The sequence below is a fragment of the Sitodiplosis mosellana genome, unplaced genomic scaffold (genome assembly GCF_009176505.1).
Source record: "Sitodiplosis mosellana isolate CC-2019 unplaced genomic scaffold, AAFC_SMos_1.0 Smas_scaffold_6226, whole genome shotgun sequence".
Lineage (NCBI taxonomy): Eukaryota > Metazoa > Arthropoda > Insecta > Diptera > Cecidomyiidae > Sitodiplosis > Sitodiplosis mosellana.
In genome coordinates, this window is record NW_022601467.1 from 22,448,455 (window position 1) to 22,469,105 (window position 20,651).

At 35.9% G+C, this 20,651-nt stretch overlaps 3 protein-coding genes across 7 annotated transcripts; all 3 read left to right on the forward strand.

Annotated features, from left to right (window-relative positions):
* The first annotated feature begins 2,042 nt into the window (after positions 1 to 2,042).
* Positions 2,043 to 3,985, forward strand: LOC129578387 (ankyrin repeat and MYND domain-containing protein 2). The gene is made up of 3 exons (XM_055466871.1): positions 2,043 to 2,464; positions 2,597 to 3,364; positions 3,448 to 3,985. Exons 1-3 carry the CDS (start codon positions 2,267 to 2,269, stop codon positions 3,688 to 3,690), a joined length of 1,209 nt encoding a protein of 402 aa, XP_055322846.1. The 5' UTR covers positions 2,043 to 2,266; the 3' UTR covers positions 3,691 to 3,985.
* A 4,034-nt stretch (positions 3,986 to 8,019) lies between these two features.
* On the forward strand, positions 8,020 to 12,323 carry LOC129578392 (excitatory amino acid transporter 3-like). Of its 3 annotated transcripts, XM_055466883.1 has the most exons (8): positions 8,092 to 8,309; positions 8,433 to 8,561; positions 9,887 to 10,384; positions 10,453 to 10,543; positions 10,612 to 11,029; positions 11,177 to 11,371; positions 11,508 to 11,642; positions 11,783 to 12,323. In XM_055466883.1, exons 3-8 carry the CDS (start codon positions 9,938 to 9,940, stop codon positions 11,958 to 11,960), a joined length of 1,464 nt encoding a protein of 487 aa, XP_055322858.1. In that variant the 5' UTR covers positions 8,092 to 8,309; positions 8,433 to 8,561; positions 9,887 to 9,937; the 3' UTR covers positions 11,961 to 12,323. The 3 variants fall into 3 exon arrangements, with proteins under 3 accessions (XP_055322857.1, XP_055322858.1, XP_055322859.1); XM_055466882.1 differs by having other exon boundaries at positions 8,020 to 8,561; XM_055466884.1 differs by lacking the exon at positions 11,177 to 11,371 and having other exon boundaries at positions 8,157 to 8,561.
* A 675-nt stretch (positions 12,324 to 12,998) lies between these two features.
* LOC129578396 (synaptosomal-associated protein 25-like) lies at positions 12,999 to 19,821 on the forward strand. Of its 3 annotated transcripts, none has more exons than XM_055466889.1 (9): positions 12,999 to 13,378; positions 15,465 to 15,562; positions 15,665 to 15,706; positions 15,792 to 15,840; positions 18,111 to 18,228; positions 18,340 to 18,465; positions 18,562 to 18,626; positions 18,843 to 18,922; positions 19,044 to 19,821. In XM_055466889.1, exons 2-9 carry the CDS (start codon positions 15,467 to 15,469, stop codon positions 19,104 to 19,106), a joined length of 639 nt encoding a protein of 212 aa, XP_055322864.1. In that variant the 5' UTR covers positions 12,999 to 13,378; positions 15,465 to 15,466; the 3' UTR covers positions 19,107 to 19,821. The 3 variants fall into 3 exon arrangements, with proteins under 3 accessions (XP_055322864.1, XP_055322866.1, XP_055322865.1); XM_055466891.1 differs by lacking the exon at positions 12,999 to 13,378 and adding an exon at positions 14,967 to 14,988; XM_055466890.1 differs by lacking the exon at positions 12,999 to 13,378 and adding an exon at positions 15,291 to 15,312.
* The last annotated feature ends 830 nt before the right edge of the window (positions 19,822 to 20,651 follow it).

Sequence of the window (20,651 nt, forward strand, 5' to 3'; positions counted from 1 at the left end):
CATACATCCTAAAAAAGATTTTCCAAAGTGAAGAGAATCAAAAAAATAAATACGGAATCGGTCCGAAGTGATGAAATGAAATATGCACACTTTATCTGCGGCTTGTCTTTTTGGAATTTCTTGCATTTTTCCGTTCTTTGATTTTGGTGGTACGCAAGAAAGGCGGCGATAATAGGCGACAACAGTAACACACACACATACTAGCTGCCTTGTCTGTGCCCTCCTGTTCAGTTCATATGAGTCAACCAGGACTACGAAGAAAACACAAATCCACAAATGTGAATAGTCTTACATCAAAAATGTTATAACGGCGCCAACAATATAATGCACATGGATGGATGCATGTTGTTTTAAACAAAAAGAAATCACACCAAACAAAAATCAGCAAATGTCACCGACTACACACAAGAGAACGCAATAGGGCATCGAATTCCGGAGCAACAACAACAGAGAAAAAATGCCGTTGATTCTCACCCAAAAAGAGCATGAGCATAGTGTTGCAGTCGCAAAATAAATGATGCAATGGAAAAGCCGTTAGGAAAAGGCCCAGAAAAAAATGATGAATGAATCGATGTGGTGACACTGTTCTATACGAAAATGTCAACTTATGCACTTTAAATCGAGAGTGAAATCGAAATGAATATTACCAGAACCGACAGAAGAAGAAGAAGAAGGAAAGGAGGAATCGATTTTTTTTTGGTACTTCAATTTAAAGTCGATTAAAATTTTCTTCTCCAAAAGAAAAAGAGGCGCAAAAACTCATGGAATGAAACTTTATCGAGACACTTTTTTATGTCATTTTTGGTGAACTTCAATGCGATTTCGGTATTTTGGTATGTCTGTGGTTTGGTTGTCGGGGCTTCAAGTGATGATTTGTAACAAATTTGAATGAATTGCATCGGCATTCCTTCGGGCCAAAAGCAGACAAGCGAATCCAATATCAAAATAAACAAATCGATTGTGAAAATATGGCATGTATAAGGCAAATGGCGAAGCCGACCAAATGAAAGGAAAAATAAAACGCAGCAACAACAAAAGGAATTCCAAACATTCTACGCAATGCGATGCATGTGTGTACATAATGAATCGTTGTCATTTCCAACGCTATGTACGCTTTTTTGTTGTTGTTATTGTTGTTGTTGCTTTATCTCGTATTCCCTTCCTTTTTCGTTCATCCTAAAACATTTTCATCGCCGTCATTCAGGCACTTTTCAGTAATTTCAATCATTACAACCTCTATTACGTTTTCCCAATTTCCACGTTCTTTTACAAAGATGATCCGAGTCAATGGGCAACTTCCGAAAGGAAATGAAATATATTTTTTTTCTTTGGTTTTCTTCTTTCTCTATATCTGTTTTTTTTTGCTTTTTTGCACACACAGAATTTCGTCTGCAAAAACCGATTTAAATATGCCCATTTGCTTTGTTCTCTCTCTCCTTTTCTCGTTGTTTGGTGATTCCGTTTTGTGGTTGCCGTTCGTACGTATATGTGCTTAGTAGGTGGCAGTTTATAGCCAATTTAACTTTTCATCGGCAAATACTCAACCAACGAAATTAATGATAGTCACAAGCACCAACTGGGAAAATTCACATACCAAATGAATGAACGACGACGTAAAAAACACTTCACATGCAATTGCCGACATTAATTGTATATCAATGAATGGAAATGGTATGCCATGTTTTCAAGTGGAAAATGGATTAAGAAACGTGTTTGTTTTTATGTTAATTTTTTGGCCCTGTGTTTTTCTATGAGTTGCTATAGTTCAATGTAAATGTTATACTTTTTCATATAAACCGCAATCGATGTTTGGTAGAACTTTCATTTTTGAAATATGTCCAAATGTTCATGCTATCCAAAGTACTTGGCGCAGTTGAAAAGAATTTTAACCACGGTCGGTTCAAATGAACCTAGATCCTATTTGAATTTCTTTCGCTTAAATTCAATTTTCACTCAGTTTACCATAGATGTCGCTGTCATCATCCAGCAGCCCGTCGATGCTTTGTTCGAACAAATTCACCACGTGCAGAGAAAAGAAGATTATGGTATTATGGAGTAATGCGAGCATTGAGAACAGAACATTGAATGGCAAGATGTCAATTTGACATTTTCCACAATTAGTGCGACTTTGTTATTGTAGCTGCAACACGATATCCATTTCAAATCGTATTGCATTCATTTTATTTGTTCGAATTGTGCATTTACTTTTTGGAAATAACACCAATTCAATTTGATTAAGCTAACCGTAAACAAATTGTGCACGAAAATGGTGAACGCCGAAAAATTGACCGATGTTCAGAAGAAAATATTCGAGACGATTCCAAAAAATGATGTTGGAGAATTGAAATTATTGTTGACTCAATTGCAGGGAACGGCCGATTTTGTTGACGAAAATGGGATGACACCTTTGCAGCATGCATGCTACAAAGGCAATACGGAGCTAGTACAAACACTTTTGGATCAGGTGAGCTACAAATAAAAAACCGTGGTTGTAAACGATTTATCGAAAAATCGACACATTGCATTGAGGTTATGTGGTCGCATATGGAAGAGAAATTGTCCTGAGCATGTCGTGTTTTTTGTGTTTGTATTCCAGGGATCCGATGTGAATTCGAGTAAACATGGTGCAAACTATACAGCTTTACATTTTGCAGCACTGTCTGGAAATGCGGAAATTTGTCTGAGACTCTTGCAGGCCGGCGCCAATCCAAATGCACAAAACTCAGTGAATCGTACACCAGCACAAATGGCAGCCTTTGTTGGAAATCATGCCGTTGTGGCATGCATCAATAATTACATACCAAAATCGGAAATCGAATATTTCACACAGGTTCGTGGTCAACAGACCGAACCGGTATTGCCAGTCATTTTGCTCGATTCAATGCACAAGTTTGTCATTCAAAGTAACGTTCATCCGATTCGGATTGCACTAAATATACAGAAATTCGGTGCACTGTCCGAACACTTAAAGACGGTGAAAAAAGTGCTTGAACTCATGACCGAGCGCGAGGTACAGAAACGTAATGAAATTAACGAAATCATGGCATTTAAATACCACTACTTGGGCTATATGGTTGGTGAGATAATCAAGTGCCGTGAATATTTTCAAACGCGTAAAGAGTCACAGGAGGGTGCCGATGCCAGCAAGTCAGATTTTGTCGAATTGTTTGCCAAACGGGTATTAAAGGAGAATAAACTTGGCCAGTTGGAGTATGTTGAGTCAACTGTACGCGAATGCGTACGCGAATTTCCATTCAGAGAATCGACCGTCTTCAAGCAGGTTCTCGTTCAATTGACCAGCAAAGATGCACTTTCAGCTTTGGATGTAATCCGTGGTGCCATCAATGGACAGAGAGGGTTTGTGGTGAGTTTTTGATTTTCAAACGAAACTTCAAGTTTTTCTTTTCGAACACATCATTAATTCGGAACAATGTTTCTGTCTTCAAGGATGACATCACCTATTGCAGCACATGTGGCGAAGAGAAACCTGATAAAAAATGTTCAAAATGCAAGCAGGTGCAATATTGTGATCGAGAATGTCAACGTATTCATTGGTTCGCCCACAAAAAATTGTGTTCTCGTCCAGTGTCCACACCAAACCCGTCTGCTGGGGACGCGAGTGCTAAAGCTAAACCAGAAATCGATTCGGCTGAAATCAGCGAACAATTACAAAATCTTATCACACGCTAGATAGATAAATTTGAAATATTAAGAAAAGCCCATTTTATACCATCGTTTGAAGTGGTTTTTTTTCGTTTCACCAAAAAAATTTTTTCAATACTACATCGTGTTTAGCCATAAATGGAAACCCAAAATGAATGTCTCACAACGTAGAGTCTGTTGTATCTGTTGTAAATCTTCCAGATTTCTATAAATATTGTACAATTCAAATTGTAGAACTTCCAATGAGCTACCCAAGTTCACAAAGTACACTTGGAACTTTTTTTTAGAATAAAATGGAAATAAAATTCGAGTTTACAATAAAGCGCCTTGAGTTTTATTCAGAATTAAAGTGGCACACTACAATGTCATTTTTCATCACTTTTAGCTGAATTTCTGTGTATAAGAAAATGTTGGTAATTATTATCTTAATTGAACGCCGGGAAAAGAAACACAATTTATTTTTGAAGAAATGGTAAATTTTTATGCAAATAAATGTTAATTGTTATCTTCAAACTTACGTATAATCAATGCGCATGGATTCTAAAAATGATGTACTAAACGAAATCGACTGCGATTGAGCGAGAGGGTGATTTAATCGATTAAATCAAAGTCAAACACGTCATCAATATATTCAAATATTACATTGCAAATAAACCGTCGCAACCGCCCTCTTTCTGTACAATGATTTTTTTGGCGCGCAAATAAATTTCGTACTTCATACCATGGACAATTTTGTCTCATTAAATTGATTATTATTGTATTAAACAAATTGTAAAATCGTTGTGTTGTTTTTTCATCGATATTGAGAATTGTTTGAGAAAATTGGCACATAGCACCAGAATCAACACCATACAGAATCCAAAATTCATCTGAAAGGTCAAAGAAACCGGAGTTCACAGAACAACAGAAGGTTAAATTAACAGCTTCAACCGAATTTTTATGTGTGTTTACCAATAAAGAATGATTCCATTTCCAAAACGACGCCAAAAATTATGACAAAATCGTTTTTTTTAACAAAATTAACGGTACCAACAAAATTAACGGTACATTGAACTTTATTGTTTCTTTCCCAACCGACGACGAATACACTTGTGGGCACACAGCAAAAAAAATGTCAACAAACAATTTCATGGATGTAATGGATGATATGTTCCATGGGATTTACAGCGAAGTCACAACTGCGTTGCGCGACATAAAAAAATGTTTCGATGAGGAAGGCCGCCACTTTGATGAAGATTTCAAGACGAAATTCTTCGAAATTTCAAATAATAGGTAAACATTCTTTTTCTACCGGCCAATCTCTAAACTTCAATCAAGTAATTTTACTTTATTCCAATTAGTGTGGTTGCCGCCTATTCCCATTCTGAATAAGTGTTGCACGCATTTCATACTGGAAATATTGCGGCCAATGAAGTGAATCCCAATTTCACTGGCATTTCCATGCCCATTGGTAATCGCAATGTTCCGAATGCCAATCGATCAGCAGCTGATGAAAACAACAATCATTCGGGTAAATTCCTATTTTGTATTGATCTTTCGTTAATTTAGTCTCAAAATGTATGTTGCAACACTGAGCTAAATTTAAACGATTGTAAATGATGACATTTTTCAATTATTTAATGCAATGTTCTGTTTCCTTGTCACCAAAGCCGAAGAAAGTTTAGTTGCATCGAAGACAGAAAGGAATGAAGCGGGTTTTTCGGACCCAAGTGATTAATCCACCAGAAAATTGTTGTTCCATGGTGATAGATATCGTCAATTGCGTGTATTGAAGTGAGTGAGAAAAAACGAGTGTGATAGATGCATAAAAATGGATTTTATATTTAAGACCAACCAATTTTGGTTTTTTCTCCTATTTTCAGTTTGGATCGTACAACAAAAGCGTCAAACGTTTTTTGATGCGTTTGGATTTCAGCGTTTGCAAACGGATTCAGGACGTTTAAGTCGGCAAAAAAAGAGAGAAAAACAAAGCTTCTGATAATCCAATCGAAATTGCATCTTGTCTCTGTTCAGAATAAAGCATACGATTTATTGAATAATTTTGCAAATGTTGTTTGAATGCGGAATCAACGCGTAAGAATAGGCAATTATCTGGTGCAACCTTGAAAATGAAATGCATTGTGACAATTCGGCCGGAACAATTGAGGTTTGGAAAATTGCTCGATTAAATGAAAACGATAGTGTGAACGCGTCAAAGCCTGACCAAAAAAATTTCGTGCTGCCACTTTAATGTTCAATTTTGCGGTAACAATGTGTACGATTAAACGATTTTATGTGTGTATATTTTCTCACTTGGTTGCACCCAAAAATACGCCAATTACTGATAACTGGTGTCAACTAACAATAAATATCAACCAATTTGTGGAGATTTTGCTGAAATTCATGGTTTGTTGCATTGCTGACAATTAATTTAGAAACGAAAAAAAAGGTGTTGTTCTTCAGACAAATGTGTTATTTCAGTCATAGACACCGCATAATGAAGATATCAACTGGCCCATTCGATTTTGTAAATTGTCGGATTATTTGTAGTCTAATATGGCTTAACAATAACATATGCATAGCAATCATAGCAAAGCACACCTCAACCCATCGTCGTATCCAGTTAATTCTGGTTCAAAGCGCTATGTAATACAAATACCCATGTCATCGTCTGTTTGCAACCGAAACATGTATAACGAACGTCATGAAAGCCAGGCCAAGTAGAGAAATTACAAAACGTAGGAGACAAATACAAAAAGTAAGCGCAATTGTTGCTGTGATCACGTAGTAACGTTTCTGAACGAATTGCATTGGTTTCGCATGGAAAGTTTTCTTCATAACCATCTACTGCACATTTTATTATTCCTTATCCCTTATCCTTTCCTACTAATGTAATAAAAAAAACACATACACAATCGTGAAACGCTACATGTTTGCGAAGCGAATGGTAAAAGAATCTCAATCCATGGCTATCCGTTGGAATTCGATTCCATTCACCTTGAAGTGCGATATTCGAGTAGATTTCCATTTATCATAGGATAAAAAGAGTACACACCATCGATATTCGAATAGGATTCAATAAATTGAATGGGCGAATGAAAAAAATGCGCAGAAAAATAAACGAAATCGAAAACCCCAAACAACTCGATATGAAGAGATCGGCCGACACACAGCGACTTATCCTTAGTTGTGTGGCATGAGAGAAAAAAAACGAAATTTAAAGAAAACGAACGAAAAATAAATGCGAAGAAGTTGATTGTGAATACAATTGAATATTGTGCAGTTTTGCGCGCACGGCATGTGATGAATTAACCGACAGGAGGGAAGCAATACCGTGAAACAAGTTTTGTAATGTAACATTGTTTTTTTTCGCATTTACTTATAGAAATATACACGTATGAAAATAAGAGACTTAATGAAACATTGGACAAAGCGGCGAGTCATCCACAACTACATTGATCCACAGGTGTACATGAGTACGACTACGACGACGAACACGCACGTCGAGATGGATAAGTTTGCATTAAGAAAAAAAATTCAATTTCAGCCTATTCACTGGCAGAACAAAACAGGCGAATCGGTTTGTTTATTTTTTAATTTGTTCTCTCTCTCGATGCTGTTCTGTTTTGTTCTTCTTTGCGTTGCCATCTAAACGCCCCGACGGTCACTCGGCATATTTTGCAAATTGTACTACCATTATTCGGCTCACAACTAAATGAACACCAAAAATGAAACAAAGGGAAAACTTTGTGAATGAAAAGAATGGGCAAATGAACGAACGAATGAAATATAATGTGTTCAAAGTTATAATCATGATTTTCTGTCTGGATGCCGATGATGGGCCACAAACGATGAAATGGTCATACGAACTAACATTAAACTATGGCATAAATATTCATATGTGTTTAATGCTCTGTATAGCAGCGGCGAATGGTTCGTTGGATTCAGAAAATTCATGCTAAATCTAACTACGCCATCATTGCCTGCTGTCGCATCTGAAAACAGAAAGAAAATAAAACCACGGAACGAATGCTAATTACGATTTTTCACATAGATTGCAATCCACTGCAACGTGACATCAGCAACAAACCGAAAACTGAAAACAAAAGTTTGAACATTCGCAATAGAGGCTTTCCACCAATGTATCCAACACATTTTTTTTGGATTTCAAACAAAAAGAAACATTAAACAAATTATTCTAAATGCCTTCACATCTCAATACAAAAGCGCAAAAAAATGAAACAATCATTTTTTTTTATTTCACATTTACACAGAATTTTTTTCCTCCATTTTATTTTCAAATTAAGCCAGTGGATAGAATCTCAACTGCTGTTGATTTTTTTCAGCAAAACGGTTGACTTGTTTTCGGTGTGAGCAATTGAGCATTCGATTCGACGACAACAAAAACGACAGCACTAACAATACAAAAAAAATGCGATCTGTCGAATGCGAGAGCCTACGGCACTTGTGCACTGTTGTCCGGTGTGTGTAAATTCGTGTGCGCGGTGTGCTAAACAAAAGTGTAGAGACTTTCTTGTTGTTCGTACTTCCCCTGCTGATTCAGTTGTGTTTCAGCACTTCTACCAGATAAACACAGTAGAGACAAGACAAGACGAAAAAAAAAAACAACGGAACCAACATCAAATGCGTACTGCTTTGTTTTAATCGTGTGTTTCGCTTTTTGAGTTCTTTTTTTCCATTTTGATCATTTCTAATGTTTTGTTTTGATTTACTTTCGCTGTGCCGCGACGCGACGTACATTTGATTTATTCTTGTTTGTGATTTTATAGTCTTGAGTCAATTTTTGTGCGCGCCTTTCGCGCAATTTTGCTGTGCTGTCTTATACTGAGCCGAAGTGTTCGTTGCTGTACTTGTTGAGTTTACTTTTTTTTTGCTGTGACGCTGCTTACATATTAACGGTAATGAATCTGGTTTAATCTTGTTTTCAATCCATCGTTGGACTGTCTTTCACTTAATTTAAATGGTCCAATTTGCAACCTAAAATGCATGGGTACAGTGTGTGTTGAGCCAATGTTAAACATCATCGATTTTGTAATGAGATTGGCATAATTGGTTGTTGTTGGTTAACAGGGATTTTCGATTCGAAATTTTGACTATGCAGCAACACATGTAGTGAAAGTATTGAAGAATCATAATGCGCACTCAACTCTACTTGGTGCTATTAATTAAAACGATGCTAACAGATTTGGACAAAAGTGGAATTGATGCAAAAATTTCGGAATGTCAACAAACTGAACGACTTCAATGCTTTGAAAATTCATTTTCCACAAAGTATAACTGGCTACGTAGAATGCCGTGTGCAAAGTGTGTGTATGTGTTTGTGTGTTTTCTTGTGCTATTTTTGCCATTTTGAATTTTGTAAAACTTGTAATAAATCGGAAATGGATTATGACTTAATGATTCGGTTATTAAGGTATCGTGCAATTTTTCGTTGAATATATTGAAGCTAATGCTCGTGTTGACTCGTTGACCATTTAGCGCAAATTTCTAAGCGAAAATGATTGACAGTTCTGAGTAAAACTGACGCATCAGTTTGAATTGTTGGCTATTGCAATCCAATCAACATGTTACGCGCATTCAAAATTGTCTTTCGTTTTGCATATGCACGCTCTCAACAGTCAAGTTCGAATTGCATTGCGGTGACAATCAGTGAATAAATTATTCATCATTCACTTAGCTCGGTTCTTTTGCATTATATCTTTCTCTCGTACTCGTGAACCTGCACCATGAAACGTGCATCGATGCTGCTGTATCATTGCATAAACGCTCGAACAATCAACAGTGTGTGATTGATGTGTTAAAAATGTTTTATTCCGTGTTCATTTAATTTCAAATTAATTCCTTAATTGATTTAAATACCTGATTGTTGCAATGCGTTCACTGGGTTTTTTTTCTTGCATTATTATTATACAGCATACCAAACAAGGTGCTATTTTTAAATTGCTTGCGCACGACAAATGCGATCAAATTTTGATAAACAACATAAAATGAGAAATATTCTTTTGTTATGCCAATGGTCGATTTATGCCAATTTTCATGCAAATTCCCATAAAAAATGAGTCCCTTCTTAATACGACAGTACGATGCCGAAGAATTTATGTGTTTATACCGCACAATTATTGCAATTATCGTTTTGTCTCAATCATTTGAGCATTCCACTGCGTGTGTATATATGCTAAACGCACTGTTTAAGCTAATTCGAAGAATTCTTCTTTCATTGCAGGATTATTTTTTTTACTGTTGAAATAATTGTGTTAACAACGCGGCCGAAAAGATGAAAATCAAGAAGGAGAGATTAATGAAATTTTTCTCCGAACAACTGCTGACCATTTCAACGTTGGCTGGCGTTGTGCTTGGTGTGATTTTCGGTCTGATTTTGCGTGCATCATCCTCATCAAAATGGTCATCGCGCGAAATTATGTACTTTAATTTTTTGGGCGAGCTGTTTTTGCGCATGTTAAAAGGTTTGATATTGCCACTGGTGATATCATCATTAATTGCGGCAATCGGAACGCTGAACTTCAAAGCAACGGGCAGAATTGGCGGACGTGCCATAACATACTATTTGATAACCACATTTATGGCGGTCATTTTGGGAATTATTCTTGTGTTGACCGTTCGTCCTGGCATCGATCGTCACAAAAAGAATTCAACGGAGTCGGTACACACTACCAGCAGCCAATTGCGCACCATAACAACGACCGATGCAATGCTTGATTTGGTAAACAACTTTTTTTTTCTTTTGTCTGTTTTTTTTTTTTTTAATAAAATGTGGATTTTATCCATTAGGTACGCAACATGTTTCCACCAAACATCATTCAAGCCTGTATCGAACAATATCAAACCGTTCTAAAGCCACCCAGTGCCAACGCTAGCAATGGTGAGTGGTGTTTGAAATTCAATTTCACGATTTAATTAATTCATTTGTTCTCTTGCCATACATCGCAGATAACATTGACGAATGGAACATTGGCCATACATACGGCAATGGGATGAACATAATTGGTTTGGTGGTTAGCGCTTGTGTATTTGGAATTGCGATGAGCACATTGCATGGCAGTGTGAACACTGTATTAGGAATCGTGACTGAAGTGAGCGCATTGATGATGAAAATAACGTCGTGGGTCATTTTTGTTTCACCGATTGGCATATTCTTTTTGACCGTGTCACAAGTGGCTGAAATGGATGATTTGAATGTTGTTGCGGGAAAATTGGGTTTATATTTGATCACTGTTATCGGCGGTATTGTTTTTCATGGTTTTGTTATTCTCCCCATTATTTACTATGCATTCACACGAAAAAATCCATATACGTTCATCATGGGTATGGGACCGGCCATTGTTACAGCCTTTGGAACGGGATCAAGGTAATAAATTGCCACTTGAAACCGATTTAGATCCATAAGCCAATATTTTTTTCGCGAAGAAATTCGGATTGCCGAGTATTCACTTGATTTTCATCGATAGCTCATCTTCTCCTGTTGAATAACGGTTGATTTTTTGTCTCCTTTCAGCTCGGCCACGTTGCCCATGACAATTCAATGCATCGAAGAGAGGAATAAAGTAAATCCGCAAATCTCACGCTTTATGTTACCGATTGGTGCTACCATTAATATGGATGGTACTGCATTGTACGAAGCTGTTGCTGCTATTTTTATCGCTCAATTACGTGGAATTGAATTATCATTCGGAAAAGTGGTCGCTGTTAGGTGATTGTCTTGCTGATTCTATTGAGTTTTTAATATTTTCATTGAAATAATTGTTTTCCGTTGAAACCATTTTTAGTCTTCTTTTTGCATTAAAAAAACAAACAAAATATTTATAAAAGAAAATGTATTTTCGCAGTATCACATCGACTGCAGCGGCAATAGGAGCGGCGGGAATCCCTCAAGCAGGCTTAGTTACTTTGGTTATGGTTCTTGATGCTGTTGGTCTTCCTCCAGAGGATGTTTCTCTTATTTTGGCTGTCGACTGGATTTTGTAAGTACATGATGCATCTTCTTTCTGTATCTCTTTTTATTCTTCTTGAGATTTTCAATTTGTCTCTCATTGTTTCGAATAATGGTCTTATTCTTTCAAATAATAATCATCTTTATACCTTCTAATTGCATTACATTCAGGGATCGTGTTCGAACCGTGGTAAATGTTCTTGGAGATTGCTTGGGTGCTGGCATAGTGGATCACATGAGTCAAAAGGACTTGATTGTACCGCCAATAAACCCACAGGAGAATGCAGCGAATGCCAGTGCCAGTGGCAGTTACGAAATTGTTACTGTGCCAGCTACGAAGGAAACTTAACTCACATTTCCAATCATGAATACGATATTAATTATTTCCATTCGCTGCTATCCTTTTTCGCAGTACAAATTTTTGAAATGTGTCTATTTTACAATTAAGATAACGTTTTATATCGATATCTCTTCGTGCATCGATGAAAATATTTTACGGTATTTTGACCGTGCTCCATATTTTTCCTATCAATTCTAATGAGAAAAAAAATCCGTTTAGCATTCAAATTGATCAATAACCATATTTTTAGTTTACAGTATTTTACTCTTCAAATTTCCGAATTTAAATCAAATAGTATTGTAAGTAGACTATAACTCAATGTCCAATATTGTTCCGTTTCGAATGATCAGAATAAACTTGTTTACTTTCTAACTGGAAATGGGTTTAAATTTCAAATTGGAATTGAGGTTATGTCAACGCATGTGTATATAGAATGCGGACAAAGAGTTTAATGTTGTGTTCACATTAGCGGTTCAGCGGTGGAAACAAAAATCGGTTGGAACATCTCCGTGTAGCACATATAGTAGTAATGTTACGACAAAGTTTACATTTGTTTTTTCTTCCATCCCGATTATATGGTAATACATTTAAAGTTATCAGACACAAAGGAGTTAGAGGCGTTGAATGAGAAACTATGACTAATATGACTAGCATACAGAATCTCGCACTACTATCCAACAGACACATCATTTGTATGAACAAAAGGGGTAGTAACTAGTTTCGGAACTGGAAATTGAATAAATCACTTTCGTCCGCGTAATGCTGCTAATATATCAAAATCCCCACACGGATAAAAAAAATTATGTAAACGCTTGCGCAGTAAAAAGCTTCGTCGAATTTTCCACTTTCTTGTGAGTGGAATTGGCCCTCCAACTTCGACGATTGGAAATGTTGATGAATGACTTTATAAATGTGTGTGGGTTGAGTGAAAATCCAAAATCCTTCATGAATATTCCAAAAGTGGATAAAAAAGCTCGTTTCAATCAGCCGAACCGATGTGATGTGGTGGATGAGCAAAAGTAGCCCGTATACGTGCAAGGACTGAATGTGTTTGTGTTGTTTTTCATTGGAATGAAATTTAGTTGAAACATTTTCCATAACTTGGTCGATACACATACAACACAACTCCACCTTTTTTCCGCGGAACGAGTGAGAGAAAAAAAAACCTCACTGGAAGAGAACACCAAATTCATTGGGCTTAGCAAAGTGGCAGCGTTTTAATGTGAACACAAAAAAAAATTTGTTCCCTTTAAAGTGCTATCAAAATCTGTGATTCAATCAAACCAATAAACTAATTTTAAAGAAAAATAAAACATACAAACCGAACTTAACACACTAAAAAGCAAATAAATTCGTTGAATATTATAATTTAAAACAGAGACGCAATCGATTACAACATATAAAAACACACACACAACAAAAAACAGGTAACCATTTCGTAGGAATAAAATTGAACCATTTGAAAATATCTCATGCAGTTTTGGGAGCTATTAAATGGCTGTTTTCTTTCCGTTTTTTTCTGAATCAGTGTGATATTTTTTGGAGAGAAAGAATGTTGCCATTGAAAAGTAGCAAATGCACAATTCATCACACATTTCATTATAACATTTTATATTGAAAATGAAAATAAAGAAGAAGAAGAAGAAGGGAAAAAATGAGTAGCAATTGTAACGCAATGGATAGTGTCATGTTATTGAGTTTGCGAAAAATGTCGTTCGCTGTTCTCAGTTTTTTTTGTTCCTCTTGCCTGTCATATGATGAAGAGAAGGTTTCCTTCCTATTCGCATATAATTGCATAGATATATCAAACATAAATTTCATCAAGAAATTTTGGTGGTTGGCGGAACTTTTATTTCAGGGTCATATACGAGAATTCGAAGTAATACAAACACATCCACACATCCACACAGCCACCAACTATTTCATTTATTCTCGTGACGGTGTGTTGTGTTCATCGAATCGCTTTGTCTGCGTGTTGGTTTTTACGGTCGTATGTATTGCGGCACATAGCTTGTGTCTCTTCGCAGCCAGAACACATAAAAAATAAACTGTGAAGGGAAAACATCGTTCGCTACATATAAAATGTGCTGCCAAAAGCACTGCTGTTACCATTGCTGCCACTGCTGCTGCTGCTGCCATTGTGTTACTGCATGTGTGAGAGCGGTGCGCTTTGCGTAGTAATGTTTTGCCGTCGAAACTTGGCTATGCCAGTATTTGTGCGTGTCGTTGGTTGTTTCGTGCAGGAAAAACAATTTTATCCTTGTACGCTGAAGAATGCTTACATAAGAGACACACGTACTTGCATCGTACATATTTGGCATCGTATTTGTATGTTGTTTAGCAACACATACCAAATAAATTTTCTCTCGCTCTCATTGCCGTATGTCTATGCTTTAAACTTGTAAACTTGGAAATTTATATTAGTTATTTTTTTTTGTCTTTTGCTTCTCGATTGAAGTCATTTGTTGTTGTTGCTATTTTTCAATTGCAAGCGAGCACAATATATGTGTGAAAAGCCCGAGATAAGAACATGGACCCATTAAAAAAACGGCGCTATTGAAGTGCTACTCCACATAATCACATGAAAGTATGCAATATTTCATAGAGACTATATTACACTTTTAGTCGCCAAATGATTTTCATATTATTATTACGTATAGCAGCAGCTATTTTTTCATTATTAAAGCCATTTGAATTCTCACAAAGACGCTGCTGCGTTTATTTGCTTAGCTTCAGTGCTAAGCATATACATTTTCTCGAGATTTTCACTCTGTCTCCCGCTATATAGCTTTGATATTGAAACGAACAACAACGACGACGACGAGTGACGTTTTTCTATTCATCTCTCTCTCTCTCTTTCTCTCTCTCTCTCTCTCGCTTGCCTTTCATCAACACTCTCTTCGTTTCGTACTGGAATCAAATAAAATCCCATGTAGAACGTCTCCAATCAATTTGACGTCGTTTGTCGTCTGAATCCCCGTCATTGGCACCGAAATACTCCACAATTAATTGCTGTTCGTTCACAGTCTGATACACAGTAAGAAGGAAAATTATTAATTTTCGACATTATCGACCAATGACAAACAGCAAACAGCGAAAGGCCATTTGCCTAACGCAGCCCACCAAATGCAATAAGAATAGAAATAGAAAATTATTGTGTGGTGAATGTAGCGACAGTGAAGCGTCAAGGCTTTGCTATATTTTGCACATAGAACGGAAACATTATCGAATGTGTATGTGGTGGTGGTGGTGCTGCTGCTACTGCTATATTTGAGGCAGTTTCGGTTGGCATTGCACACCAATTTTCAAGAGCAAAATACGTCAGTAAATAATCAAAACGTGCAGAGCCTCAAATGAAATGGTTATTCCAGCTTCAATATACATGAACATATTGCGCAATTAGTAGTAGGCGAAGTTTTGTTTCAGCATCACCATCGATATTCACAAAGCTGACGAGTTTCTCTATAGAAGAAAAAAATCTTTAAAACAATTCTTTTACATTTGTTTTCACAGAAATGCCTTCAGCAGCACCTCCACAAGCCGAAGTGGCTGGACCGCCACGAACAGAGCACGAAGAATTGCAAATTAGAGCAAATCAAGTTACAGATGATGTGAGTATTGTCGGGGGCCTTCTCGAACTCATTATCATTTCCAAATCCAATTATTGAAATTAACAAATTTATCCCCTTGTTGCGAATGCGTTCAACACGAAGTCATTGGAGAGTACTCGGCGAATGTTGGCTCTTTGCGAAGAGGTAAGTTTAATCTTTGAATCGATTTGAAATTTAAATGTGCGCGTTTTTTGGCCAGAAGATTCATTTGAATTTCATTTTCTTTTAGGGCAAAGAAGCTGGAATCCGTACATTGGTTGCACTCGACGATCAAGGAGGTAAATAAAAAAATTTCAAATTTTGTAGTTTAACTCTATCTTCTTACTCCTTTTCCCAACCTACCCCTTACAAAGCATAAAAAAAACAAAGCCAAACATTTATTTTTTTTTCGTTCTCCATCATTTTTAAATTTTGAGAGCTCAGAACACATGCGATCTCTTTACAAAAAAGAAGGTTCCGATTTCAAAAGAAAAAAAGAAGAATAGCAATAGATTTTAAGGCTTGATACGAAGGCTATGTACTCTATCTTTACTCACCCTTACTACTGCCTGCCCAGAATTCAGTATTGTTTATCTCTTATTTTTTTTTCTTTGTTCTAAATACCACCGCACACAAAACCAATTTACTTAACCTGCGGATACTTCCACTCACAAATAAAATTGTTCCACCATAAGTTTTTTTCTTTCTGTATTGTGCTAGACTTCTTTGTTCCGTTAAAATATCCACTATATTTCTACTTAAGAAAATAAAACTCTTCTATTTGTCCAACACACATAATTTGTTTCTAACGATGCTCATGTAATTTTATAGTGTGATAGTTTTTGTTAAATCGACCTGGACCTTTGACACTAATTACCATCTCTCTTCACATATTTAAATTCTTGTTTGTCTACTTCTTTTTATTTGTTGTTAAATTAGTGAACACAAAAATTAAATAACACAACTAAATGTTTTTTATTAAGAAATTTTTTTAAATTAATTTTTATTCAATCAATCTCCCGTACTTGCACTTGCCGAATTCATTCCGACTTTGACTCAGGATGTATGGGTTTTATTCGAGAAAAAAAAACAAAATGAAAGAAAATGAAATGATTTCCATAGAAATGTGAAATTGAATATGAAATGAAACCCAACCAAATCAATTATGATTCAATTGTCGTGTTCTCAGTTGCGCAAATGAATATAAAAGTCACACAAAACCGTTTTGTAAGTTTTCAATGTATAGAATTGAGATAACATTCTTTTTTTTTTCAAATAATTGTTGTGTTTGGTGCGAAAAACTGCATGTTTTGGTGTTTACAAGAACGAATAAAAAAACCAAAAATAAATAACCAAATACAAAAACAGAACATACAAAACACCACCAGATCCAATTCAAACTTGTAATTTACTATACTATACACGGATAATTTGCGCAAAATCAGGCAAAAACTACCAAAAACAAACAATCACAACAAACTAAACTGTCAATCAATGACTGCAAAAAAAGGTTAAACTCTGTTCGGAAACAAGTCAATTATTAAAAGAAAAACTACACCTCATCAATAATAAAGTGATGTCCGATGCAGGCGATTTCTAGACGTGTCATAATATCGTAGTTCAATCAATTGTATATTTTTCAATGACGATGCATTTAGAAGAGCTTCCATGCAAAATTGCAACCAAAAAAACAATAGGAATTTAAAAAAAAACCATGTGTACAAAGGTAGAATTAGGATTTTCCATAAAAAATAGATCAAACGAGCTTTTGTCTCGCTTCAAAAATGCTTTTGTTTTGATTCCGTTATATTTTCAATCCAAGCCAATTGCATGTTTCGTGCACCGTTTAGTGTTGAATGAGAAAGAGATGTTGGTTTGACATATAGAAAATTAAACGAACAATGCAGAATTCGCTAAACATTAATTGGAACGTGTGAAATCGAATATGGACTCATCACATAACACACAATCGAAACAATGAATTTTTCAGCGCACAACTAGATGCGTTCGGATCCTGTCGTCACTGTGTCTCATCGAACGTAGTCCATTCATTCGATAAATTCGAATTTGAATCGAAGCATTCATTTCGAAAAAGAAGGAAGAAAAAAATACGACGAAAAACCAACTGGAATATTGTAGAAATTCCATTTTTCGAGCAATTTGTTTTAGCACAAAATACAAAAAAACTCTTTCGGTGTGTATGTGTTTACCTGTCAATAGGAGAAACAAATGGATATATAATCGCAATGACTGTATAAATAGCGCTTTTAGAGCGCCGCTTACTACTTAGTTGAATAAAATAATTATTAGTTGAATTCAGATATTGATCATTTAGATGGCAAATAATGATTGATTTGTATGTGTGTATTGTTTTAATGGCCCAATTCGTGCGTATTCCTTTATATATATACAAAAGCGGCATTATTAGGCTATAGCTGCAAATCCTTGTTGAACGCCATCAATAATTCATTTGAATTTCCTAATGTTCTTTCTTCCGTTCCGTTCTTACGAACATTTGTTGCGCGCCCTGGATAATTGCTCCGTACCAACTTGAAATTATGCAAAACAGAGCAATTGGAACGAATCGAAGAAAATATGGACAAGATTCGAGCCGACATGATGGATGCTGAAAAAGCACTCAGCGGCATGGAAAAATGTTGCGGAATTTGCGTTTTACCATGGAAAAAGTAATTAGTTTTTCGCATGATTCCAAAATGTCAAATCATCGCTAACGATGCAGCCCAAAATGCTCGGACAAGCAACTAATACATAATTTACTTTTAATGTCATTTGTGCAGAAATAATGCATTCAAAGAGGACGAGGGCGCATGGAAAGGTGAAGGTGATGGCAAAGTGGTTAATGATCAACCACAACGTGTCATGATGGACGGCCAACAGATGATGGCATCCGGTTACATTGGAAAGTGAGTATACACATCGAATATCTAACCTCTTCAGTTCCGAATGTCTTTTGTGTTTGCTAATACGGCCACTTCTTGTTCATTCCACAAACCAAATAGGATCACAAACGATGCACGCGAAGACGAGATGGAAGAGAATATGGGTCAAGTCAACACAATGATTGGTAAATTGTTTAGCTTATTTGAAGCATTTTTTGTCTATCGATCGTCTGGCACTTATTGATACGAAAGCATTTTATATGGACCGAAATTAAATTATTCATATCGATTGAAATGCATGTGTTTTGTGTGTGACACTTTTCTGGAGCCACCATATAACTAAACATGTTGTTTAATCAAATTGTATGCTAACGTGTGTTCATTTCGGCAATGATTTATAGGAAACTTGCGGAATATGGCAATCGATATGGGTTCTGAGCTCAATAACCAGAATCGCATGATTGACAGAATCAACGCAAAGGTAAACCTTTTTGACCTGTGCACCTGCATATCCAAACATAATGAACTGAGATTGATAAATTTACTATTTTCATTCGACTCATCTCACACACACACACACATACATACACACACATCCACAGGGCGAATCCAACGAAACAAGGATAGCGATGGCAAACGAGCGAGCTCATCAGCTTCTCAAATAAATTTGTCTTTATCTCACCACATACATACAACCCAACCTCCACCTCCCCTCCTCAACGAAAGCAAGACAACAACCAAAACCATACAAAAGAAGAAGCAGACGCAGAAGCAGAACAGACGATACCATCATTATGCCAATTCTTTGCGAAGAAAGAAGAAGGAGAATCACAGTATCTATACAAAATTATGCATTAAGTTTGATGAAAATGATCGTAGAGGTGAACATAGGCGAGCCGTACTCTTGTACAGAAGAAAAATCACTTTATTCGTTTTATCAACAAGAAACAAAAAACAATTTTGAGAGAAAAATTATGTTGGTTATTGAGTCTTTAACAGACAAAAAAGTGCATTAATACTTAATTTTTTTTTCGCTCTCCCCAAACATACTACCAAATGCCGTTTGGTTGCATTGTTTTGTTTCTTTCTTTTGTATTGAACAAACTTGGAGTGATTTGGTTGCTGATATTGGATTTGCCATTGAAAAGATAGAAAAGTGTATGAGATGGTTCTAAAATATTTTTTAACTCCCTTCAGAATTACACACCGATATTATGTTTAAGTTTCCAAAGTTCAATTACATTGAGTAAAAGAAGAATAAAAGAGAGAAATGAGAGAAAAGGAACACTATCACACCAAATGAAAACAACAACAACAAAAATACTAGCGTAGCATTCAGAGTAACCATTTCATGGTTGCTGTAATCGAGAAAAACAAAAACAAATAAAACAGAAAGAGAATGAAAAAGAAATTGGTCCTAAACGTTATATTAAATACATTTATACGCATTTAATGAATGCTAAAATTCTGCTGTAGCTCTACAAAAATAGTTTGGTTTACTCATTATCGATTTGTAGATAAAATTATTTATAACCTTAAATTATGGATAGACGATATATGGAAGACCAACAACCTAGGGGCTTTTAAGTCAAAATATACATTCGTATTTGTGTGAATATTGCAATTATCCGTGTATATCGTGTATATATTCACGAAAAATACTCACCATATTCACAGAATATACACAGCATGTAAAAAATATGTGTTTACGGCAATGTCGAATCTCTGTTACCGATCGTGAATATGAGGTGTATATTTCATGAATATCGTGTATATTCCGTGAATATGGTGAATATTTTGCCAGTATTGTGAATATTTCGTATGACTGTCATCTATGGTGTATATTTCTTGGATGGAATATACATGAAAGCCCCTAGCCAACAACAGTTTTTGCCGTTGATATTTTGTTTTTAATTTTCGGTTTTGGTTCGATATGAAACGTTGTTCGTTCGTTCATTCATTCAAACTCACCCACCCTCTCTTCACATTTGAAATTAAATGAAAAAAAAAATCGCAGCGTTCGCCATTTTTCAAAGATGATTAAGCATTTTATGCTACAAAACCAAATAATATCGTAATGATTATACAGTAAACTACCCCGAATTGTATCACCTGCGGAGAGCAGACACACACACTACACACATATACAAATACCAGCATATTAATATATCATGTGCAGATATACCGTTATATATATATAGCGCCCACGT